General features: G+C 60.9%; 2 protein-coding genes across 5 annotated transcripts in view; one reads left to right on the top strand and one right to left on the bottom strand.

Annotated features, from left to right (window-relative positions):
• TNRC18 (trinucleotide repeat containing 18) overlaps positions 1-7,598 on the top strand; it is a 74,453-nt gene extending 66,855 nt beyond the window's left edge. The window contains 6 exon segments of the mRNA XM_019637505.1: positions 138-254; positions 994-1,158; positions 1,555-2,699; positions 5,799-6,035; positions 6,116-6,190; positions 6,538-7,598. Of these exon segments, the coding sequence (XP_019493050.1) occupies positions 138-254; positions 994-1,158; positions 1,555-2,699; positions 5,799-6,035; positions 6,116-6,190; positions 6,538-6,744 (1,946 nt within the window). The 3' untranslated portion in view covers positions 6,745-7,598.
• Positions 7,599-9,447: 1,849 nt separating this feature from the next.
• SLC29A4 (solute carrier family 29 member 4) overlaps positions 9,448-22,109 on the bottom strand; it is a 23,767-nt gene continuing 11,105 nt past the window's right edge. For 2 of the 4 annotated variants that reach the window (XM_019637408.1, XM_019637410.1), the window contains 10 exons: positions 18,437-18,625; positions 17,376-17,504; positions 16,882-16,995; positions 16,285-16,413; positions 15,288-15,362; positions 14,126-14,373; positions 13,183-13,324; positions 12,840-13,027; positions 11,723-11,963; positions 9,448-10,657 (listed from right to left, as the gene is read on the bottom strand). In XM_019637408.1, the coding sequence (XP_019492953.1) occupies positions 10,515-10,657; positions 11,723-11,963; positions 12,840-13,027; positions 13,183-13,324; positions 14,126-14,373; positions 15,288-15,362; positions 16,285-16,413; positions 16,882-16,995; positions 17,376-17,504; positions 18,437-18,625 (1,598 nt within the window). In that variant the 3' untranslated portion in view covers positions 9,448-10,514. Of the gene's footprint in view, positions 10,658-11,722; positions 11,964-12,839; positions 13,028-13,182; positions 13,325-14,125; positions 14,374-15,287; positions 15,363-16,284; positions 16,414-16,881; positions 16,996-17,375; positions 17,505-18,436; positions 18,626-22,053; positions 22,104-22,109 lie in introns of those variants that run through there. The other 2 variants (XM_019637409.1, XM_019637412.1) reach the window with 2 other exon arrangements.

Here is a 22,109-nt window from a genome sequence, read left to right as displayed (position 1 = left end):
GTGTACACAGGCCTGTGTCCTAGAAATCAGGAGAGCCAGTGCTCCCGCTGGGATTGCGTGGCTCTGAGGCCCACATCCTGCACCACCAGCTGCTTGCTGGTCCCGGGCCTCCCCTCACCCTGACCTTCTTCCAACAGGCTTGCTGGGCCTCGAGGATGACGGGGACCTCATCACCGTGGAGTTTGACGATGGAGACACAGGGAGGATACCCCTCTCACACATCCGCCTCTTGCCTCCCGACTATAAGATCCAGTGTGAGTGCTGGGCCTGCACCCTGGCCAGGCCGACCCCCGGCTCTCGCCTGGCTACCCTCCGACCCCAGCTCTGGGCCCTGTCGGCGGTCTGGACCACTTCTTGCACCCACAGGGGATAGAAATGGCAGAAACCATGGGCAGGGGCTCCCAGAACAGGCATGGGAAAGGGGATACCAGGGTCTCCCAGCTTTTGTGTCCCAAGGCCCATCAAGGTAGCCACGGGCCAGGCAACCCAGGTTGTGGGAGGCTGGTCAGTAATTGTTGTCAGTTTTGTGCTCCGTCTGTCCGTGATAGTGCTGAGTTCTTGCCTCCGTGCTTGTGTCTGGAAATACCATCCCCTTTGACCAACCAGTATGAAACTCGGCTTCTAAGAGGGGGAATGGCTTACCTAGGGTCCCACAACTAGGCAGAGGCAGAGCTAGGACTTGGACCCAGGGCTGCCTGACGTCCAGGGGTCCTGAACCTCCGTGGTTTGTAGCACCCTCCAAGTGGATCAGCAAAACCATAAAATTCAGCGTCTTTGCTCATCTCTGCCCAGTCCGTTCATTGGAGGAGTCCCCGTTGGGCTCCTTGTGTGTGCAGACACCTGAGTGTTGTCCCTGTAGCCATCCGGCAGGCCGAATGGGGTCAGCTATGCAGTTTCATCGGTTCCTCCCCATCCCTGCTCTCATGACAGACAACGCCCGGGAGGCTGGGAGAGTGGAGGCATGGGCCTGACCCCGGTCTGTCCTGCCTGCAGGTGCTGAGCCATCCCCAGCCCTCCTGGTGCCAAGTGCCAAGCGCCGCAGCCGGAAGACCAGCAAAGACACCGGGGACGGCAAAGATGGGGGTGCGCCAGGGTCCGAGGAGCCCAGTGCCAAGGCGCGAGGGCGCGGGCGCAAACCTAGCACCAAAGCCAAGGGTGGTACGTTGGCCCGAGCCTGCCTGGCCGAGGCTCGAGGGTGGGGCAGGCGCGGGCGGGACCTGCTTTGCGCGCGGGTCTTCCCACCTTGGTGGGAGCTGTGCTGCTCCTCTTCCCACTTGACAGATTAGGAAACTGAGGCTCAGGAGGCAGATCTGTCAGAGTTTGAGCTGCAACTCAGCCAGGGTGTGTTTGCTGCAGAACCCAGAGAGAAGTGCTTCGGGCTTAGAGCCCAGGCTACTGAGGACCACTTCGGGGTCCACATTTGTGGGACTGAGGCCCAGAGAGGGTGCTGTGCCAGGCCCTGCGCGGGAGCTGGCCAAGCAGGGTTGTAACGGGCTTTCTGGCTCGGGAGGCCCTGGCCCTGCCCCACCGTTGCTTCTTCCTTCTCTCTTCTAGACAGAGCTACTGTCTTGGAGGAAGGGGCCTCAACAGATGAGGTCCCCAGTGCCCCACTGGCCCTGGAGCCCATCAGCACCCCAAGTTCCAAGAAGAGCCCCCCAGAACCCGTGGACAAGCGGGCCAAAGCCCCCAAAGCTCGCCCAGCACCCCCCCAGCCCAGCCCAGCGCCGTCCACCTTTGCCAGCTGCCCAGCTCCCGAGCCCTTTGGGGAGCTACCGGCGCCAGCCCCGGCCTTGGCCCCTGCCCCCCTCGTCACCATGCCCATCACTATGCCCGCCACCCGCCCCAAGCCCAAGAAGGCCCGGGCTGCTGAGGAACCAGCCAGCAAGGGTGCCCGGAGGCCCGCGGAGGAGGCCGAGCTGCTCGTCAAGCTGGACCACGAGGGCGTCACGTCGCCCAAAAGCAAGAAGGCCAAGGAGGCCCTGCTCCTGCGGGAGGACCCCGGGGCTGGGGGCTGGCAGGAGCCCAAGGTGGCCCGGCCCAAGGCCGGGGACGGCCACCTGGCCCAGGACCCTGCGGCCGGGCTCCCGTTCGAGGACTCGGGCAGCCCCAAGAGCCCAGACAAGGGCCAGGCTGAGCAGGACGGGGCCGAGGAGTCCGGCAGCGGCGGCAGCAGCGACAGTGGCAGCAGCAGCAGCTCCGAGACAGACGGGGAGGAGGAGGGCCAGGCCGGCGGCAGCCGGGGCTGCGCGGCCTCCAGCTCCAGGGCGTCTTCGTCCTCGTCGTCCTCGTCGTCCTCGTCCTCATCCTCATCCTCCACCACAGACGACTCTTCCTGCAGCTCGGACGAGGAGGCAGCCCCCGGCCCCGCGGCCGGCCCCTCAGCCCCGCCGGCCCTCCCCAGCAAGGCGACTAAACAGGCAGGCAAGGCGCTGTCCTCGGCCCACTCTCCCGGCAAGAAGGCGCCGGCGCCCCAGCCCCAGGCCCCCCCGCCGCAGCCTGCGCAGACTTTGCAGTCCAAGGCTCAGGCTGGCGCTGCGGCCGGGGCCAAGAGCCGACCCAAAAAGAGAGAAGGCGTCCACCTCCCCACCACCAAGGAGCTGGCCAAGCGGCAGCGCCTGCCGTCTGTGGAGAACCGGCCCAAGATCGCCGCCTTCCTGCCTGCCCGGCAGCTCTGGAAGTGGTTCGGCAAGCCCACCCAGGTAGCCGGGCGGAGGGTCTGCAGGTGTCTCTCTGCTCTGTGCCGGCTCCTCCCTTCCCTCCTGCCCTCCGAGCAGTCCCACAGTGGAGGGTTGGGGTGAGCGCTGGGGGCGACCCCTGTCGTAGATAAGTACACTGAGTCTCAGCACTGCCCCCTAGTCCCTGGGACCCAGACCCGCCCCTTGTGCGAACTCAACCAAGCAAACGTGCAAGAACTAACACACACCCCTGAGCAGGTGTCGCGTCCCCATGCACCAGGGTCTCTCGAAGCCTGTCGGCCAAACAGCCTGACTCGTGGCATTAGCTTATTCTCAACTACTCTTTAAAGGGCCGGCCGAGTGGCTCAGTTGGTTAAGAGCTCGCTCAAGAGTGCGAGCTCTGAGCAACAGCGGTTTGAGGCTCGGCCGAGCTGAGCTGCTGCTGAGCTGCCAACAGGTGGCAGGATGGCTCAGCTAAAACCAACCAAACAAAATAACAAACAAAAACCTCATCAGCTACTCTTTAACTCCGTGCAGCAGGAGGCTCGAGGCTTCCAGCTGGCCAGGTTAGTCCCAAGAAAAGGCTCTTCTTTCCCTGTTTGCCTCCAGGCGTTCAGGGTTGTGTCCTGTGCTTGGCTGGATCACGAGCCCACTCCCGAGCTAATCAGTGTGGCCTGAAAGTCAGAGTGTTCTGGTCGGCCGGGTCTGGGTCACACGGCCACCCCTGTAGGAGAGGGCAGTTGGTCCTCCAGAAGGAGCTCCCCTGCCCGCCCGTGCCTGCCTACCATCTGCATACACGGACACATAGCACACACAGTACACACATGTGCACATACTTATGGGCATACATATGCTCACATAGACATACACGTTGCACTACACACATGCACACACTTGCACATCATGCACACAGGAAGCTTCCACGTGCAGAAGGGGAATGGCCCCCATGGTCACCAGCCCATCCCATGTCCCTGGCCAGGAACAGCCATCTCCTGTCCATGGGCTCCTTGTCTGTGGGTGTAGCCAGCCAGGTTTGTCCACAGCGTCCTTCTCCCTAGTCCAGGGTCCTTTGAAGCCACACCTGAGACTGGTGGGGACAAGATGCACTGCTGGGCCTGCCTCTCCAAAGCCGGGTCCTGCCAGCTCAGATGAGCAGAGTGAGGGCTTGGGAGTGACACGGATGAGCTGGCAGGCTCTCGGCAATGCTCCTCTTAAGATAAGAACTTGGGAAGTCCTGGCGTATTTGCATCTGCACCCTGGAGTGAGTCAGCCAGGCTGGAGAAGTTGGGGAATGTTATGAATCAGGACTCCAGCCTGGGGGTTTCTGTCTTAGCAGCAGCCTTTTAGCCACTCGCCCTGCCCCAAGCCTTGTCACCTAGAGGCAGTGTAGAACGGGGATTTCTCCTTTTGCTGGGCAAGGGGTTCAGAGTAAGCAGTCAGGAGGCTCCCCCCGCCCCCCTTCAGCTTCTGCTGTCCTTAGACACTAACTGGAATTCGGAGCAGCCCTGCGACCCTGCAGGGCACAGATTATCTGCCTGATGGCCGGCACCTGGCTGAAAGGGACAGCAGACTGAAGCGAGTAGATTCTCATAGCCGCACCCAGACAGTCCAGGCTCACACAGACGCTTTATTGAGAGGACTATTCAGGAGTGACAGCTCCTGAGCCAAGGATAGGCACATCGTCACTGTCCTGCCTTTACTGTGACTGGCCTATTTCCTTATTTTAGCATCTGTCATTTGCATGTTCCATTGTTAGTGTCACTTAGTTTCGCTGCTCTTACTACTACAGAGCACAGGGCCAAGTTTATTGGCCTCTAACAGAAAAAGTCCAGGGATGACTGGTGTTGGTACAGCTGGATCTAGGCGGGGGCTTGAAGGCTATCTCGAGCCCATGCCTCAGGCTTCAGTCTGTCTCTGTCTTCCTTTTCTCGGGACAGGAAGCCCTAGTAGCTTTCAGCCTGCATTCTACCAGCTTAGAAGTGACAGGAGGAAGGATGTGTCTTCCTCCCAGGGGTTCAAGCTAAAGTTGGTGGAATGTCTTTGGCTTTGGTCCTGGGCCCACCCCTGAGCTCATTACAAAGGCCAGGAGGAGGGCGGGATGTCCAGACTGGCCAGACCAAGCCTTGTGCCTGCCGCAGGGGGGGATCAGCCCTACTGGGGAGCCCCAGGGACCAAGGGGTGGGGTGTGTAGGAAGGGGCGTTAGCTGCTGGATGTCCAAGACATAACTGATGTCAAAGCAAGTCAGTTTAGAAGCCATAGCCATCCATCTCACCTTGAATTGACTCACACCGTGCCTTGAGCTGAAAAGAACTTGAGCTGTTTATAGAACACAAGAAATTGGTGACAGGGACATCAAAAAGCCAGTCACCACCAGGGATCCAGTAAATTAAAAGTATTGGGTTGTTGGACAAGTCATGACGTATTTTTTCTATGTTTTCTGACAACCCAATAGAAAGGGGACCGCTAGAAAAGGGAGGAAATTAGCATGTAGGTTTGTCTGATTTAGGTAAAAAAAGAAATTGGCTTTGAGCCACTGCGGGGAGTTGGCTGTGCCTGGGTGTTGGTGTTGTCCCAGGGACAGCCCACACCCCAGTCTCACCCCTGGTCAGGCTGTTGAGGGGAGGTGATGACTGAGCTCTGTGACCCCGGAGGGGTGCTTGGTGGCAGCCCCCACATGCGAGACAGCCATGCTGGCTGAGTGACGTGCTGTCCAGAGCTTCACTGCCTACGTCTCCTCCCTGAACCTCACTGCCCCTGTCTGGAAATTGGGGGTCAGCCGGGACCTGGCTGTGCCTTGAAGGCTGGTGTCAGGACCAGTGAGAGGAGCCAGGATACTTACTGCTGGGTTCACAGAGGACGTGGGCACTTGCTGGGCTCGGGGCACCATTTGCCAGCGCTGCTGTAGAGCGGGCAGTTGTCACCCTCTTAACACTGGGATGCTTAGTTTAAGTTCCCTTGGACACACAGTCTGTACGCCAGAGGGATGAGAGAGGGCACTATTAGGGCCGGCGGGAGCTCCCTTCCCTCCTGCCCCACACCCTGCAGAGCCCCCCTCGCCCCAGTTTCTGGAGGGGCCCTGGGCCTCTCCCTCACCCGCCCCACCCGCCCCACCTGTCCTGCAGCGCCGAGGCATGAAGGGCAAGGCCCGCAAGCTCTTCTACAAGGCCATCGTGCGCGGCAAGGAGATGATCCGCATTGGGGACTGCGCAGTGTTCCTGTCGGCCGGCCGCCCCAACCTGCCCTACATCGGCCGCATCCAGAGCATGTGGGAGTCCTGGGGCAGCAACATGGTGGTGCGCGTCAAGTGGTTCTACCACCCCGAGGAGACCAGCCCGGGCAAGCGCCTCCATGAGGGCCAGGTGAGCCTGCGGCCGGCTGGGTGGGCGCAGCGGGGAGGTCGAGGCTGGCCCGGGCTCACCACTGCCCTGTCTGCGCACAGCACTGGGACCAGAAGTCTGGCCGCGGCCTCCCTGCCGCCCTGCGGGCCTCCAGCCAGAGGAAGGACTTCATGGAGGTAGGAAGGAGGGCTGCGGGCCCTGGGCAGGAAGCGGGGCACCCCCTCAAGCCCTCCCCACGCAGCCTGAAGGGGCCTGCTCCAGTGTCCCCTTGGCCTCTGAGCTGCTGTTTCCTGGTCTCTGTCTCCCAGCCTGCCTCCCTTGGTCTATGTCTGTTTCCTTCCATCTCTCAATCTGTCTCTGGGTCTCCCTCAGTCTGTGGGTCTCTCTTAGTCTGCCCATCCTTGTCCTCGGACCCTGTCTGGGTCTCTGTCCCACGCTTTCCTGGTCCTCTGGTCCGGGAGGGGTCCTCCCTCTCCCCACCCGCCAGCGCGCCCCTGACGCTGCCTGCCTGCCCTGCCTGCAGCGCGCCCTGTACCAGTCGTCCCATGTGGACGAGAACGACGTGCAGACTGTGTCGCACAAGTGCCTGGTGGTGGGCCTGGAGCAGTACGAGCAGATGCTCAAGACCAAGAAGCACCAGGACAGCGAGGGCCTGTACTACCTCGCCGGCACCTACGAGCCCACCACGGGCATGATCTTCTCCACTGACGGTGTACCCGTGCTCTGCTGAGCGCCTGTGGCTGTTGGGACCTCCATATCACTGCCAGGCTTGGGGGCCACGTGCGTTGGTTGTGTGCATGCAAGTGTGCCCGTGGACGCCCTGGCGCGTGAGTGTGTACATGTGTGTGCCCCGTATGCATGCACGTGTGTGCACACATGTGCACACGTCTCTAGTCCCCCTTTCCAAACCCCTCGGTGCCTCCCAAGACGGGAGCTCCTCTCAGCTATCAGGGTATGGCTCTGCCTGGCCCCCTCAGGCCTCCCCTTCAGCACCTTGTAAGCACTTGGGCAGGTCACGCCCCAGGACCCCGGTGCCCCCTGGCTGATGTGGACAGAGGGGTTTTCTGAGGAACCAAACTGACACTTGCTCTGGGGTTCCTGCTGCTTGTGGGCCCTCCCTGGGATCCCAGTGCCCAGCCCCCTCAGCATGGAGCCCACCCTAAGCGGCCCACCGTGGGACTGGGATGGCCCAATGCCCACCAGCCTCACTGGGCTCCTGCCAGGGGCCCGGCCTCTGCCATCTCAGGATGGCCTGGACTTGGGGAACAGAGCCAGGTGAGGGGAGCCCGGCAGTGTCAGCCAGACTCCAGGTGGAGGGGGCTGCGTGCCCTGAAGCCCCAGCCAGGGCCCACCCGCCTGGTCCAGACCCTCACACTACAGACAACCCCAATGGTGCTGAAACCCTCATGCCGGCCACGCCCGGAGGGAGGCGGCAGTCCTTAACCTGTACAGTTTTATTGTACCGAGAGACTTCTCCCTGTATCATACGCCTTTAAATGGAGTCAACTTTTTAATTATATATATAAAGATAAATATATATAAATATATATAAATATAAACTTTTTAAAACTGTGAAAAATAGCTATGAAATTATAAAAAAAAAAGCGAACACATTCTGACGTGCAGAATATTATTTTTTATTTCCTGTTAGATTGTGAGTGTCTAGCACCCAGCTTCACGGGCCCCCCTTGTCCCAAGCACACCCACCCGCCCGCCACCCCGGCCCAGGTGTACTGTACTCACCCCCAGATGGAGAAGGAGTTAGGGAGAGCAGAGGCTGAGAGGAGGGACTGCCAAGGCTGTGGGCCCTCTGCTCACGAAAGCACTTACCAGCCCCGAGCCCTCCAGGGAGACAGAGGCCTCGTCCAGACAATCTTAAGGGAAGGAAAAGCCAGACTTCGGTTTTGTTTTTTTGGGGGAATTATTGTTTTCCTTTTTTTTTTTTTTAAGTTTCTTTTGGAATTTTGTTTGTTGGCGAATTCTGTGTGATCTTTTTCATAAAAAGAAAAGAAAAAAGCTATAATTGGAAAAAGACTGTTGTCTGGAGTGGTTTATTTCGGGGGCTGCGGTGGGCTTGGTGTCAGAATGTGGCTCCTGGTGGGGGTGGGGGTGGGGCTGCTGACATTCCAGCGCAGGACCTGGGTGCCGCCGGCCACATGTGGCTATTTAAGTTCGAGCTAATTTAAATGAAAGGGAAGGAGAAGACTCTGGGTTGCACCCGCAGCGTTTCCGGTGGGTCAGCAGAGCCGGGCCTGGCCCGAGGCGCCCAAGGTACAGGACCGGTCCATCGGCGCAGAAAGTTCTCAGCCAATGCGGGCCGGAGGGCGTGCCTCTCCTGCCTTGAAAATGTGGAGCTGCGCGCTCCCAGCCACGCCCACACCTGAAGCTGACGACGACGGAGCGCTGCGTGGCGCTGAGCCAGTGCGGAGACCGCGTGTCGGCGCCCCGGTGGTGGTTTGGAGGGGCTGCGCCCTGGTCCTGGCGCGGCCGCCCTCTGCTCCCTGAGGTCCGCCTCCACCCTGATCCCATGGGTACCCTCCCGGAGGCCCAGTGCAAACGAGATTCTGGGCTTTGCTGTTTCATGACTGCGGGTGGTGGGAACAGCGTGGCGAGCAGAAGCATCAACTCGAGGAAGGCGGCGTCTGGCCAGGTCAAGGGCTCGGGCGGGCCTCCCGTTTCATAGCGACTGAGTCACGCGGCGGTGGGCGGCCCTCCTACACCGGGAGCCGCAGGAGCAGCGGCGCGCCGGCGCCACCTGGTGTCTCCCGCTGGCATCGACCTGCGCGGACTTGGCCCACTTGGCTGCCCTGGCATTTGCCTGCGTCTCCTGTGGGTGGGTCCCCAAGGCGTCACTTCAGGCCTGGAGCACAGGCGAGCCCTTGGGCGGCCAGCCCGCCTCCCCAACCCTCCTCCGAAGAACCCACATCCAAGAGTGGACCAACCCCACTCCTTGGGGAAACTGAGGCACAGAAGAGCGTGGGAATTTGTCCAAATCACACAAATCAATAGAGTGGGGCCTTGAGCCCAGGACGCTCAGCCTCAGGCGCTGGCTCTGAGTCCCTGGGGGCAGGGGGCAAGCTGCCCCCCGTTTTTCTCTCCCTTCAAGTGGGTGGGATGCAGCCCTTCTCCCTGATTTGAGAGCCTTCAAATCCCAAATGCTTCCAGTCCTCACCTCCACCCCCCACTTCCTCCCCACAAGCCCATCGCAGGCCTAGCAGGTGTGTGGAGACCCCCCTGCTACCTGACCTATCCCGCCCCGCCCCCTAGAAACTTGAGGCCTGGGTGCAGGCAGGACCACTTTCCAGATGGGAAGCCTGGGTTCCCAGCTCTGCAGGTGGGCCTTGTCCTGTGGGGCCCCTCCCCCCAATCCCGGTGGCTGACAAGATGGCGGCAGCTTCTACCTGCAGACACTACTCAGAGGCAGTTCTCTGCCTTCATCTTTTAATGGCCAGTGCGGTACAGTTAGTGGACAGACGCGTGGACAGGACACGGGAGGGGCAGTCACAGCTGTGCTGGGTGTGGAAGGGCCGGCCAGCCTCCCCTGGAAAAGCCCATCTTTGGCAGGACGCTCCAGGATCCTCTCAGCTCGGCCAACCTGGAGCACTGGAGGGTCCAGACCGGGGTGAGACCCCTACCCCTACTTGTCAGGGACTCAGTCCCCTCCTTGGGCCTTGCTGGATGGGGATCAAGACATCGGCCAAGAGCTGACTTCAATCAGGGTTGTGGGGGCTGCAAACTCCTCTTCCTGTATCACAGACAGGCAGAGAAGCCAGAAAGCTGACGGCGGTCCTGGGTCAGGCACGGATCCCCAGGCCTGTGGCATCAGGTGGGTGCCAGGGTACGTGAGGGGTCCGGGCATGGGGTGGGTATACCCATGCCAGCACAGACTGGTCTGACGCCATTCAGACCTGGGCTACAATACCTCCAGAGCAAATGTGTTTTGTTTGGGAGAACCAGGGTTTAAGGCTGGGGGGAGGGGGAGAGAGGCCTATGGGTAACAAGGCTGGGGACTGGCCCTCTCCTCTGAGGGCCTCTGAGGTTTTATAAGGAGGGGCTGGGTCAGGTGCCGTGGGCAGTGTGATTGGGGCCATGGGACCTTCCAAGCTGACCTGGGGATGGGGGTCGCTAGAAGGGACACTGGCTGGTCTGCTCTCTTGGGTGGGGATGGCTGTGAGTGACCTCACAGAGCACTGGCCTGGCTAGAGCTGGGACCACTGGACACAGATGGAGGGCGAGGGAAAGGTGTGAGACAGGACAAGGAGCACAGTGCTGGGCGGAGCCCCGGGTGGCAGCAGCACGTCCCAGGCTTCCAAGAACTTGGCAGAACCCTGGGGCCGCAGTGACGGGCGGTTGGACCTAGAGAGGGTGGTGTTATTGACATGGGGAGGAGGCCAGGGCCCCACAGGCACTGCAGGCAGGGGCGGGGAGGGGGCCTCAGGCCTGGGGGGTCCCTGGTGTGGGCCTCAGCAGCCCTTCCTGGGCAGGCCGGGCCCAGCTGGCTTAGAGGCCGGCGGAGAAGGAAGTGTTGGTGGTGGAGGTGTGGAAGCAGCTGCTGTGGGCGTCCCGGGTGAGGCTGTAGGTGCAGTAGGCCACGGCGGAGCCCAGTGTCAGCCCTGTCATGTAGGACACAGTCATGGTGTTCCCTGCGGACAAGACCGGAGCTGAGCGGGGGAGTGGGGGCAGGGGCAGCGAGCGGCTCTCACAGGACCACAGCAGCCAGATCCACATGGACAAACCCGGAATCCACAAGGATGAACTCGGTGGCCCCCTGACAAAGGGCTGGAGCTGAAGCCTTGGCTTCTCAGGTGTGAAGTGGTAACAGGTGCCAGCTCCCAGGAGGGGGCTGCCTGAGGACTGTCACATGCAAGGTGTCCCAGGCTTTGCCTGCTTCTCTTTATCTCCACTCTCCCGTCTCCAGCTGCATTGTTGTCATCGACAATTTGGGATGTCTAATGGCCTTCTGGAACCTACTGTGTCTAGAGCCCAACTGTGGCACCCCTTCCCCACCAAAGACTCCTCCTCATCTCAGCTGACGGCAATACAACCTTCTTGCCCTGAGCGGCAGGCCGCAAACTTGGTAGTCCTTCTTGACCCCGTCCCTTTCTCACCTCCCAGCTCTCAGTGTGTTAGTGGGCCCTGCGGGCTCTACCATCAAAACAGGTTGAGAATCCAGCCTCCCACCTCCACCGCCCCCGGCACATACTGCTGCTCCTGCCCCAGGGCCTTTACACATGCTCCTCTGTGTACTGTCACAGGGCCCCTCTCTGTTACTGCCAGGCCTTTGCTGAAGTCACCTCCTCAGTGAAGCCTTCCTGCCAGGCTGCTCTTACACTGTAAACCCCCACCCTGACCCCCCCATCCCAGTTCTCTGCTTTATTGTTCTCTGTTGTTCTTTGTTATTTGTCACCTCTGGACTGTCAGCCCCAGAAGCACAGGGATCATTGTTTTGTGACCCCTGTGTCCCTAGCACCTAGTACAACCCCTGGCACACAGCAGGACCTCACCAGGTAGTTGTGAAATGGAGTGACTGATGAATGTCCTCACACCTACGAACTCCCTGAGGTTGACGTGGCCTCTGGAACCCACATGTGCCTCCTGGCTATGTGGCCTTGGCTTCTATGGGCCTCAGTTTCCCTGCCTGGCGGTGGGGCGCTGATGGTCCAGAGGAATCCATTGGGCAGGCTGGGCGCTGGCTGAGCAGGGCTTACCTGCCAGCTCCCGCTGCTTGGGGCCCACTTTGCCAGCTGCCAGGATCATGGGCACACTGCCGAAGTAGCCATTGCTGATGCCCATGAGCAGGGAAAAGACGCAGGGCCAGGCCGGGTGGCGGAGGGCAGGCATCCCGCTGGGGTAGACGCACAGGATGAAGAGGGGGATGAAGACCACTCGCAGGCAGGAGCAGGCCAGCAGGTGCGTGCCCCGCCAGTCCATGGGCAGGGCCGCCAGGATCTGTGGGCGGGAGCCAGGCTTGTGGGCCCTCCCCTCCCCCAAGCCCACACCCGCAGGCCTCCACTGCAGCCTCCAGACGCGGTCCCTGTCCCAAGACATTCCTGACTCAGGTTGTCATGTCTTTTCCCAGCTTTGTCCACGAAAACCCACCAAACCCATTACAGCAAAACAGTCCTTGCTGTGTGCCCAGCACCCATCAGAACGCTGCACGGTCCCCGTTCAATCCTCACAGAGCCCTCGCAGGGTGGGCCGTTGACCCTCTTTGAGAAATGAGGACCCTGAGGCCCAGAGGGTCAGGGTCCCTCGCGCAGCAGGAAGTAGCGGGATCAAGAGTTGAGCCCACCTGGAGACACTCGAGTTTCTCAGCCCTCTCAGCTGTGTGCTCTCAGGCAAATGGCTTCTCCTCTCTGAGCCTCACACTCTCCATTCACCTAGACAAGGCCCATGGCAGGACTGCCCCAGAACTGACAGCTCTGACCTTCCTCCAGCCCTGACCCGACCCCACCCTGCGTTCATGGCACAAGATGCTCTGCCCAGATTCTTGTGGCCCCTTCAGCCATTTCTAGGGGCCCCTACCTCTTTAGGGTACTTCTGGTACTTGCACCTGTGCTGTCAGAGACTCATTAACTAGTGGCGTGGGTGGGAGAATGGGAGCCTCAGTGACACAGCTGACACTCCAGGGCTGGTCCATCAGGGCTGCTCTCAACAGCTGTGGTCTGGGATGGTGCCACTGCCTGGCTTCTACCCTCCGCACCCAGGAGCCACACAAATCCTCAGCTCAGGGACCACCCCCCATGGCTTGCATGGTGGTCTGTGGCCCCCCCATATAGTGTCCTCTCCCCACTCCCTGGGGCAGGGGCGGGGCGGGCAGCCCACCTTGCCCACGAAGTCAGAGAGGTTGAACACAGCCATGATGAGAATGGGCAGCCACTCGCCCAGGACACAGTGGCGGATCTCAGACTCGAGACCCGGGAACAGGCACAGCGTGATGAAGTAGGTCACAGCGATGGACAGCATATCAGCCCAGATGACACGGGCCACCACGTAGCGGTGCAGCAGCAGGGCTGTGGGCAGCGGGCTGGGGGTCAGGGCCAGAGCCTCACAGAGCCCCTAGCCCACTGCCAGCCACCACCCATGTGCAGAAGGGACGACGGGGCCCGCGGGGGTGCAAGGGTGCCTGTGGCACTGCTGCGAGCTTGGGGCCCAGCCCGCCCCCCACCTCTGAAAGAGGGCCAGCTCCGCCTGACTCGTGGCTGAGGCACATCAAAGCGCGTGTAGGCTCCCCGGCCACCGATGACCACCTCGTGGGCTGGGCTGTCCTTTGGGGACCCACTGTTGGCCAGGGCTGGGCCTTGGTTCTCCTGGAGGGAGAATGGAGAGGGATGGAATTTAGGTGGGGGGGCCCTGCACGGCCCCCTGCCCCCCCCCACTTCCTTACTGTCCCTCAAGCACAGAAGCCTCACCCAGACTCAAAGGCTTTGCAGCTGTGCCCTGTTCCCAGCGCCCTCCCATGCGTCTTCACATTCCCCCCTCACACAGGTCAGGTCTCAGCTCACAAGCCACTCCGCAGGAAACCTCCCTGATCATTAAGGGAGCCCCCAGTTTCTGTCCTTTCCCGCTGTGGGCCTTGTCACAGCACGCTGCCCTTTGCCCGTCTCCGGGTCTCTGGCTCATCGCAGTGACACCTGCCAAGGGCCCAGGTGACTTGCTGGATCAACATCTGTGAGCATACCTGGCTCTCCCTGCCCCGCCCTCCGCGTGGCTCAGCCCTCCTGAACCTCTTCCTGCAGGTGCCCTCAGGTCTCCCTACACCTACCATCCCTGGGCCCTCTAGGGGGCTATGTGGCTCTGCCGCCACCAGAGGGCGCCCAGCTCCCCAGGATGGCCCCGGGGAGGGCTTGAGAGTGCCGCTCAGGCCACAGAAAGGGGCCGTCACAGCCAGGTGGGGCTCAGGCCACAGCCAGGGGCCGTCCCGGCCGGGTGGGGCTCAGGCCACAGACGTTTGTTGCTACGACGGGATGAAATCTTGGTCCACAGAAGGAAGGCAGCCCCGTGGGGAGGAGCCCGAGACCACAGCCCGAGGGGTCCACTCTGGGGGAGCTCCGCTGGGATCGAGGAAAGGCAGTACCTGGCCCCTTCCCCGAACATCGGTGGGGACTTACGAAGTGGACGTCCCCGGCGGCCACGTCGTGGTGCACACAGTAGCCGGCCCTGTGTCCGGGGCGGCTGTCGCGCGGCCGCACGGTGTGGTAGAGCACGAAGCGGCTCCGCCGCACCAGCAGGTGGAGCAGGAAGCAGAGCAGCTCGAGGCCGGCGGAGACCAGGAAGAAGATGAGGGTGCTGGCGTGCTCGTCGGGCAGCAGCAGCTTGGTGAGGATGCGGCTCAGGGAGACCATCACGCCCGCCGTGCCTGCGAGGGGCGGGCGGTGGGCCTGGGGCCCCCATGCGGCCCCGCCCAGCCCCTGGAGACACAGGTGCCCACCCAGACCGTCCCTCCCGGCACTGGTGCTGCTCACTTGCCCCCGGGAGCATTTATGGAGTGCCTGCTGAGGACACAGTGAGGGTGACAGTGTGGGCCCTGCCTTCCTGGGGCTCAGTGGGGAGAGGATGCAAACAAGCGAGAAAAACACCAAACACAGTGCATGATGGCGGGGGCAGCAGACTGTCCCCCCCCCGGGAATGGACATCCTGGCAGGGGCGGGCAGGAGCTCTGTGTGCCCATGTTTGAGGAGATGAAAGGAAGGGGGTGGGCTGCCTGGACGGCACTGCTGACCCTGGCCCATCCAGGCATGGAAGGAAGATCGGGGACATCTAGATGCAGGTGCTTCCAAGAGCAGGGCCCTCAAGTATGGGGCCAGGCTAATGGGCAGGGGGTGGCAGGGCACGACGGGGAGGCGGCCCCCTGGCCAGGGGCTGGAGCAAAGAAATCAGCCCGGAGGGCAAGTTTTGGGTTTGAGCATGGGGTGCCATTCACTGAGCAGGGGCGGGTGGGCTTGGGAAGTTGAGAAGCCGAGTGGGTGTGCCCGGCAGGGGTGGCTCCTGGGTCTGGCAATCCAAGGAGAGCTTGGTACTGAGGTGTGGCACTGACATCACGAGTACGTGTGGGCTTACCCCTCCCATGCACACAAAGACACACAAAATGCACGCCACACGCAGGCACAAGACCCGCCAAGACACTAGGCTCATGCTCAGAGGCACATGCCTCTCGCATCACAAAGGCGGCTGTCCCCAACCAGGCAGGCCCAGAGCTCGTGAGTCCAGCCTTAATATGGGGCACATCATGGGGGTTCCCAGTGCCCCCTCCTAGGGTCTGCAGATACTCACTCTCCCCAGTCATTACCCCCTGGGTGTACCTCTTGGGCAGCATCCCCGTGTACCCATAGAAGCTGGATTGCTGCACTTCAGAGAGAGAGAGAGATAGAGAGAGAGGAATAACCGTGAGACAACACATCACCTGTCAGCTTGGAGCAAAATTTCAAAGTTTGAGAACACTGTGTTAACACCACAGACGTTACCACCACCGGGGGCGGAGGGATTGGGTCCAACCGCCTTGCAGGGCGTGGTGGAAACAGCAGTGCCCACCAAACTGTGCATGTGCTGCCATCCACATGCCCGCCTGAGGCCAGCCAGGCACCTTGACTAGTTCTGGCCAATGAAACATGAGCAAAAATGACACATGTCACTTCTGGATGAGGCAGAGAAAAGCCCGCAGGGACTTCCAGTCTATCTTTCACCCAGTGGCGGTGACTGAAGAGGCCATGTATCACGGATGGGGCCACTATCAGCCTGAGTCCCCGAGTGACTGGGTCGAGTCCCATCGATGTGTTGGACACAAAGCCAAGAGGCAGAGATAAGTCATTTTTAATCCCCTGAGATTTCTAGGCTCCTCTGTCGCTGCAGCATAACCTCTCTCATCCTAACCACCACAGACACATCCAGGGAAAACAAGCACACACTGCTCACAGCCCACAGTCGAGCAAGACCCTGCCTAGATGTCGACCCTGAGCAGGTCTGGCAAGCTTCGATTTCCTGGTCCCCACCAGCATTTGTTCTTTAACAAAATAGAACAGAACAGACCCGAGTACACTGTCTGGATTGAGGCTGTTATTTCAGGAAGCCTTGATTTCATTTATACCCAAAGGCTTCCTGGAGGAGGTGCCGTTAGGGCTAGAAGTCACCATGGAGAGGAGTGGGGAAGACAGCACCAAGCCCAACTCGCCTCATGTAATATGTCCCAAGCAGGAGAACAGGGCTGGGGTGGGATGGGCGCCATGGGCACTTTGGGGCTCAGCCTGCCCCCCGCCCCCTCCCCGGTCCCTACCTGTGCAGCCAAAGGCCACGGTGCTCACAGCAACCAGGTTGATGGCGTAAGCCTGGTCCCGAGAGAAGAGCTGCAGCCACACGTCACAGATGCTGATAAACAGGAGGGGGCCCAAGGCCAAGAGGTAGCCTGTGGGGGGACAGGCCAGAGGAGGACAGTGAGCGGTGGGCTGGGGGCTCCTACTCATCCATCCCTCTCGTACAGCCAGGTCTGGGGTGCCCTCTCTGCCATTCCCCTTAATTCCCAGAAAGCTGGGGACACCTTAGGGGTCTAAGAGGGGCATCTGGAAGGCTTCCTGGAGGAGGCGCTGTTTGAGCTGGGCCTTGAAGCTGGGTGTCTCCATAGAGACGCGTGGGAAAGGGAGAGCAGGCTGAGGGGAGAGCTTGGGCCCTGGCATGATGTGGGGCACACAAGCCCGCCCAGGGGCAGATAACATGCTAGCAGGTGGTGCACCCTCTGCAGGCCTGACCCCACTTTCACACGCGGAGCCCCATCACATTCCTAGGAGGTGTCCCCATTCTACAGACAAGGGGAGTGAAGGGCAGGGAAACAGGGGTGTGGCTGAGCGCTGGGAGCCCGGGACTGGGGGCGGTGTACCTGTGGTGATCCTGGTATGCAGGCTCAACCTCTCCACCAGCGCATTGTTCAGGAGCACAGCCACCAGTGCCACCAGGATGTACGTGAGGCTCATGTCGAACACAATTGAGGTCCCTGCAGGGGCCAGCCAGCAGCAGGTGCTCAGGGGGAACCCCCACCCTCTGTACCTACCCCGCCAGTAGCTACCACTGCTTCCTCACGATGCCTCCTCTGGCTGAACCTTGACTGACCCAGCCACCGTCACCAAGGCCACCATCCACTTCTACAGCCATGGCTGCCAGGGCCACAGCCCCATGATCTCTACTGTCACACTGATGGCCCAGAGAGAGAGGGTGGCTGCCCTGAGGTGACTCAGCAATTCACAGCTGAGCCAGGATTTGAATAAAGTGGGATCCCCAGGCAACGTACTGTCTACAGGGTTTCTGGAGGGTGGTGGCCAGGGCTGAGTGTGCCGGGCAGCCTCTGATGGCAGACTGTGACTGCGGGGGACCCACCTGGGAACTTGTGATGCAGGTAGTCCACGTCGGTGATGAAGCTGTTGTACGGCAGCAAGAAGCCCACGCCGGCCAGTAGCATCGCAAAGTAGATGGCGTGGTAGCGGTCATCAGGCACTGGCTCCTCCGCTGCTCAGCCCGACACCGGGGGAGAAGTGGACAAGCTGAGTCATGGCCACGGCCACCGCACCAGGGCTGCAGTCCACCATGGCACCTACCGTCATGAATTCCACAGCCACAGCCACTCTGGCTGTCCTCCGCACCATAGACCCCATTTCTGAGCCTGAAGTGGTACTAGTATAAACCAGAACCACCCCAAAATGAGCTATCACTCTGGGGGGAGGGAGTCTCCCAAGTGTCGGGGGCAGTCCTAAGCCATGTTTTGTGGATTCTGTGGCAACCACATTGAGGGTGGCACCAGGATGAAGTGACCGAGGCCCAGAGACAATGGCTTGCTTGAAGTCCCCAAACAACAGAATGGGAACTGGGGTTGAACCCAAATCTGCCTGACTCCAGCCCCACATGCTGCCCAACCTGCAAGTCTGATCTCACAGGCAACTGGCTATTTCCTCAATGTGGGGAAACTGAGGCTCAGAGAGGTTGAGACACTTGCCCAAGGTCACACAGCTGGGACAAAACCCAGGCCTTTGAACCTCACATCAGTCCTCCTTTCAGGTATGTTCCCGTCTCCACTGAAGTGAAGCATGGCTTGCTTTGGCCAATGAATGTGACCGAAGCGACCTGTGTCACTTCAGATAGAAGTTTTATGTGCATGAGTCACCGTGTGCCTTCCACCTCCCAGGGGTCACGGAAGCGCATGTTCAGGGGGCGCCTCCTCAGCCTGGCTCCGTGACCCGCACTGGACACGCGGCATTAGGCTGAAGGTACTGAGGCGCAGGGCTTGTTTGTTAACTGCCTCAGACCTAATCGATCTTGACACATGCTGCCTCCTTTGATCAATGGCCCGGACCCCCAGTCAATAAACACCATGGCTCCCAACGGCTCACCTGGCCCATCCCTGCGTTGGGACAGACACATACCTCGCCTGCACCCTCACTCACCACAGTCCGTGAAAATTGGGGCGCCCCTGGCCCTACCACCCTGGCCTGGAGCTGTCCTTGTTGCCACCACCTCCTCCTCCAGCTGGCAGCTGTCAAAGCTGAAGCTCGTCATCACGCTCCTGTCCGGCGTGCCTGCCATGCTGGGCTCCTTGAGGCGCTGGCTGCCCACGGAGCCCATGGCCGCCTGTGCTGCGGGGAGAGAAGGCAGGCTGAGGGAGCAAAAAGGGGATCCCCGCCCCACTGCCAAGCTGCCAAGCCTGCACCCCTGGGGCGGGCCCTCGCTATTCACGCCACCCGTTTTGAAACAGTGTGATGGAGCCCATGAACCTAAGCAGACGAGTGATGTCACATGAGTTGTGCCTGAAGAAGCTCGCCCTCGCTGCAGTGGTGAGCAGTGTGGGAGGCCTGCATGAAGGTGGTGGCAGTGGGCATAGAGATAGATGGAGCAGAGCAATATCGTGGAGGTGGCGTGCTAGGAGTTGGTGACAGTCACAACAGATGGCACCGCACCATTTCCCTCTGGGAGGAGGGCCGATATTCACTCATCTCGCAGCCCAGGAGAGTGAGGGTTAGAGGGTGAACAAGCTCCTCGCCCCACCACCACACCTCACAGGCAGCTCCTACCTGAGCCCAGGCCTGTGGACATGGCCCCGTTTGGGGACCAACCACCTTCAGGGACAGCAAGTCCTTGACTCAGTTTCTCTTGCCTCAATTCAAATCTGCTAACCCTTCTCTCTGAAGGAAACAAAGGAGTGACTTGAGCCACGATGGACAGACACCCCCCTGTGTGGGTAACCCTGTGTGTGTCTATGTGTGTATTTTTCCCTAAAACATTTATCAATTTGTTTTTCTAATGACCTCATTCATTTGTCTGATTGCAAAAATGATACATGTTCACTGTAGAGAATTTGAGACACAGAGATGGGACACTAGAGCAACGGGCGCCAAGTGTGGCATCTCTGCATTCCCGCCCCCCTGCCCCATAAGGATGTGTGGGACAAGCCATGGGAGAAGCCAGGGGTGGCCCACTTCCTCAGGGGTCCCCGTGCCTGGAGTCGCACCGATTTCCTCTGAGGTTGGCCCACAGCTATGCCCACCGCCCCTCTTCTGCTTCATCTCATTTCCTCCAGCCCTCCTGCCTCAGTTTACCCGCTCCCCGCCTCCAGCCAGGCTACCGAGCGCCTCCTCCAGCCCTGTGTTTCCCCCTCTCCTGACTTTCCAGACTTTTGATTGGAGCCTGGGAGCCGAGCCATCCCTGCTTCCAGGCTGGTCCTGCAGACTTGGGAAATTCTGTCTCTGCCAGCTGGGGGCTGACCGGTTGGGGGGCACCCATGGGCAGTGAAGAGGTGGGGGTTTCTCCTGGGAAGCCAGAAGGTAACCCCCCCTCCACTTCCAGTCTCAGTGCTCTTCCTGAGTCCCCAACCCTGGGCTTCCTGCAACATCTGGAGCTGGGACACAGAGTAGGACTTAGGACAGAGCTTGGCCTGGATTTCAATACAGTGGCCTCAGGCAGGATCCTGCATTGGAGGCTTGGAGACCCTTGGGCTGCCCACCCAGCCTCCCTCTGCAGATAGGAACGGCACTACAACAATGGCACACTCCTCCTCATGACCTGCTCAGGATGGGAGCGGGAGCCCAGCCCTGGAGGACATCCGCACCCTGACTCCCTGGGCCTGTGTTCAGCAAAGGTTCTGGAGACGCAGCACCCAGACACGCCTGGCCGCCATGTGAGGCTTCCAGCCAGCTGAGAGGCCACGCCACCCACTGGGAAGGCAGACGTGCTCAGCATCCAGCCAGGAGGTGGCCCCACCGCTCCCTCTGGCTCAGTGATGAGGCAGGCAGCTGCCACCCACACCAGCTACCCCAGCCACTGTCCCCATGTGCTCCTCCAGGCTCCCTCCTGGAGGTGGGGGCTCTGGGTCCTCCTGCCGCGGCCTCGTGGCCCCCAGACACAATGTCACTGGCCTGAGCAGGGGTCAGGCCGCACAAAGTGGTGGGGCAGGAGGGTGCACTGAGGAGGCGTCCCACGCCCCTCCCAGACCCCTCATGCTCTACACCAGCAGCCCAGAGCCTCAGATCACCCCCCAGCCCACCCCTCATCCTATGGTGTCCGCCTTTAATTAAAATTTAAGGACATGCACATGGGCTTAAAGATCTGAGCGCTCCGGGCTCTCTTCTGCCCCTCCTGCCCTGCCAGGACCCCTCGGTGCCCATCCTGGGGAGGAGCTGAGAAGATACAGCACATTTCTTTGGCCCACAGGTCACCCCCTGGGCCTCAGTCTCCCCATCTCCCTGTTGTGGACAAGAAGGGTGAGAGAGCACCTCACAAACGGGGTGATAGTTAGGGAAGGCTGCACACAGCAGGTGCTCAGCAGGCACACATGCCACCACTTCAGGGCACTGGGGACCCAAGAGAGCTCCCAATCCCAGCAGTCCTAAAAACCCGGCTACTATCCCCCCTTTGAAGAAAGGGCAACTGAGGCACAGAGAGCCAAGTCCAGGGCTTACACAGTTCGTACTGGAGCCCTTGCCAGGTTGACCACCTTTGGTTCCCCCTATTTCAGCTGTAACCGAGTGGACATTGGTTCTGAATGTGCCCCCCAAGGCACTGTGGAGGCCCTGGGCATCTGGACCTCAAGGCCAGGCTGACCCCTCACGGGCTGTGCTCCGCCTCCAGAGTGCACCTCTGCAGAGGGGACAAGGGAACCTAAATTATACGGGGAAATCCAGCCTGCTGACGTCCTTGTCCTCGGGCTTCACACTCATGATGGGCCACAGCCCTGGCCAGCTGGGCGCTCTTGGATGGCCCTGGGCCCCTGTGCCTAGGCCAGCTTATGAGTTCTCTGCTACTTTTTCCATAGCCAAGCCTTCTGCACTGCCCCAACACCTCCTGGTTGGTTCTGCCCATGGGAAAGTGGGTTTCAAGACCCTCCAGCCACCCCCTTTCTGGAGCCCCGGAGGACAGCTGAATGCACTGGCCACAGGCACTTGCCGGCAGCTGGGGTAGCCGGGTCACCCTCCCAGTCTGGGTTCCTGCAGTTTCCAGAGTCTTGCAGCCTGCCTTCTCCTAACCACCGCCCCCCCATCCCCTTCTGCCTGCCGGGAATAAAGTTGGTTCCCAGGCCTGAGCTCCTAGGCAAGGGGCAGTCTCGGGGGGTCACCGCGAGGTGACTCCCCCGGCACAGGCCCCGCCTTGTCTGTCCAGCGGCTTTCCCAAGAGGTAGGAGGGGGCTTGCTGGGGGGAGGCGTGAGGCGGGGTGGCGCGAGTTCCAGGAAGGAACTTCAGGTGGAAGGGCCCTTAGGGCGCTGGGGAGAAGGAGGTGGTGCCAAGCCCCGTGCCCCTTCCCGGGTATAAGTCCTGTGTTCGCAGATGTGCGAGTTGGGGGCCGGCCCGGTCCGGATGCTGGAAGGGTTGTGGGTGGGAGTCCCCTCATCCCGGGACAGGGGTGGGGTGGCGGGCTCGGGGTGCCCAGGGTCACGTGCCAGCGCCCCTGGACTCGAGGGCCCGAGCCGGCGCGGAGTGGGGCCGCGCGCGCGCCGCAGACAAAGGCTCCGACAGGTCCCCGCATCCCATCCCGTCTCCGCCCCCGTCCGCCACCTCCGCGATGACTGCTTACCTCTGCACGGCCGGCCCGGGGGTCCTCGGCGCGCCCTAGATCGTCCGCGCCTGCAA

This window comes from Hipposideros armiger, unplaced genomic scaffold (genome assembly GCF_001890085.2).
Source record: "Hipposideros armiger isolate ML-2016 unplaced genomic scaffold, ASM189008v1 scaffold_33, whole genome shotgun sequence".
Lineage (NCBI taxonomy): Eukaryota > Metazoa > Chordata > Mammalia > Chiroptera > Hipposideridae > Hipposideros > Hipposideros armiger.
The sequence above is the reverse complement of the archived record's forward strand: the minus strand, read 5'-3'. Positions and strand labels throughout refer to the sequence as shown.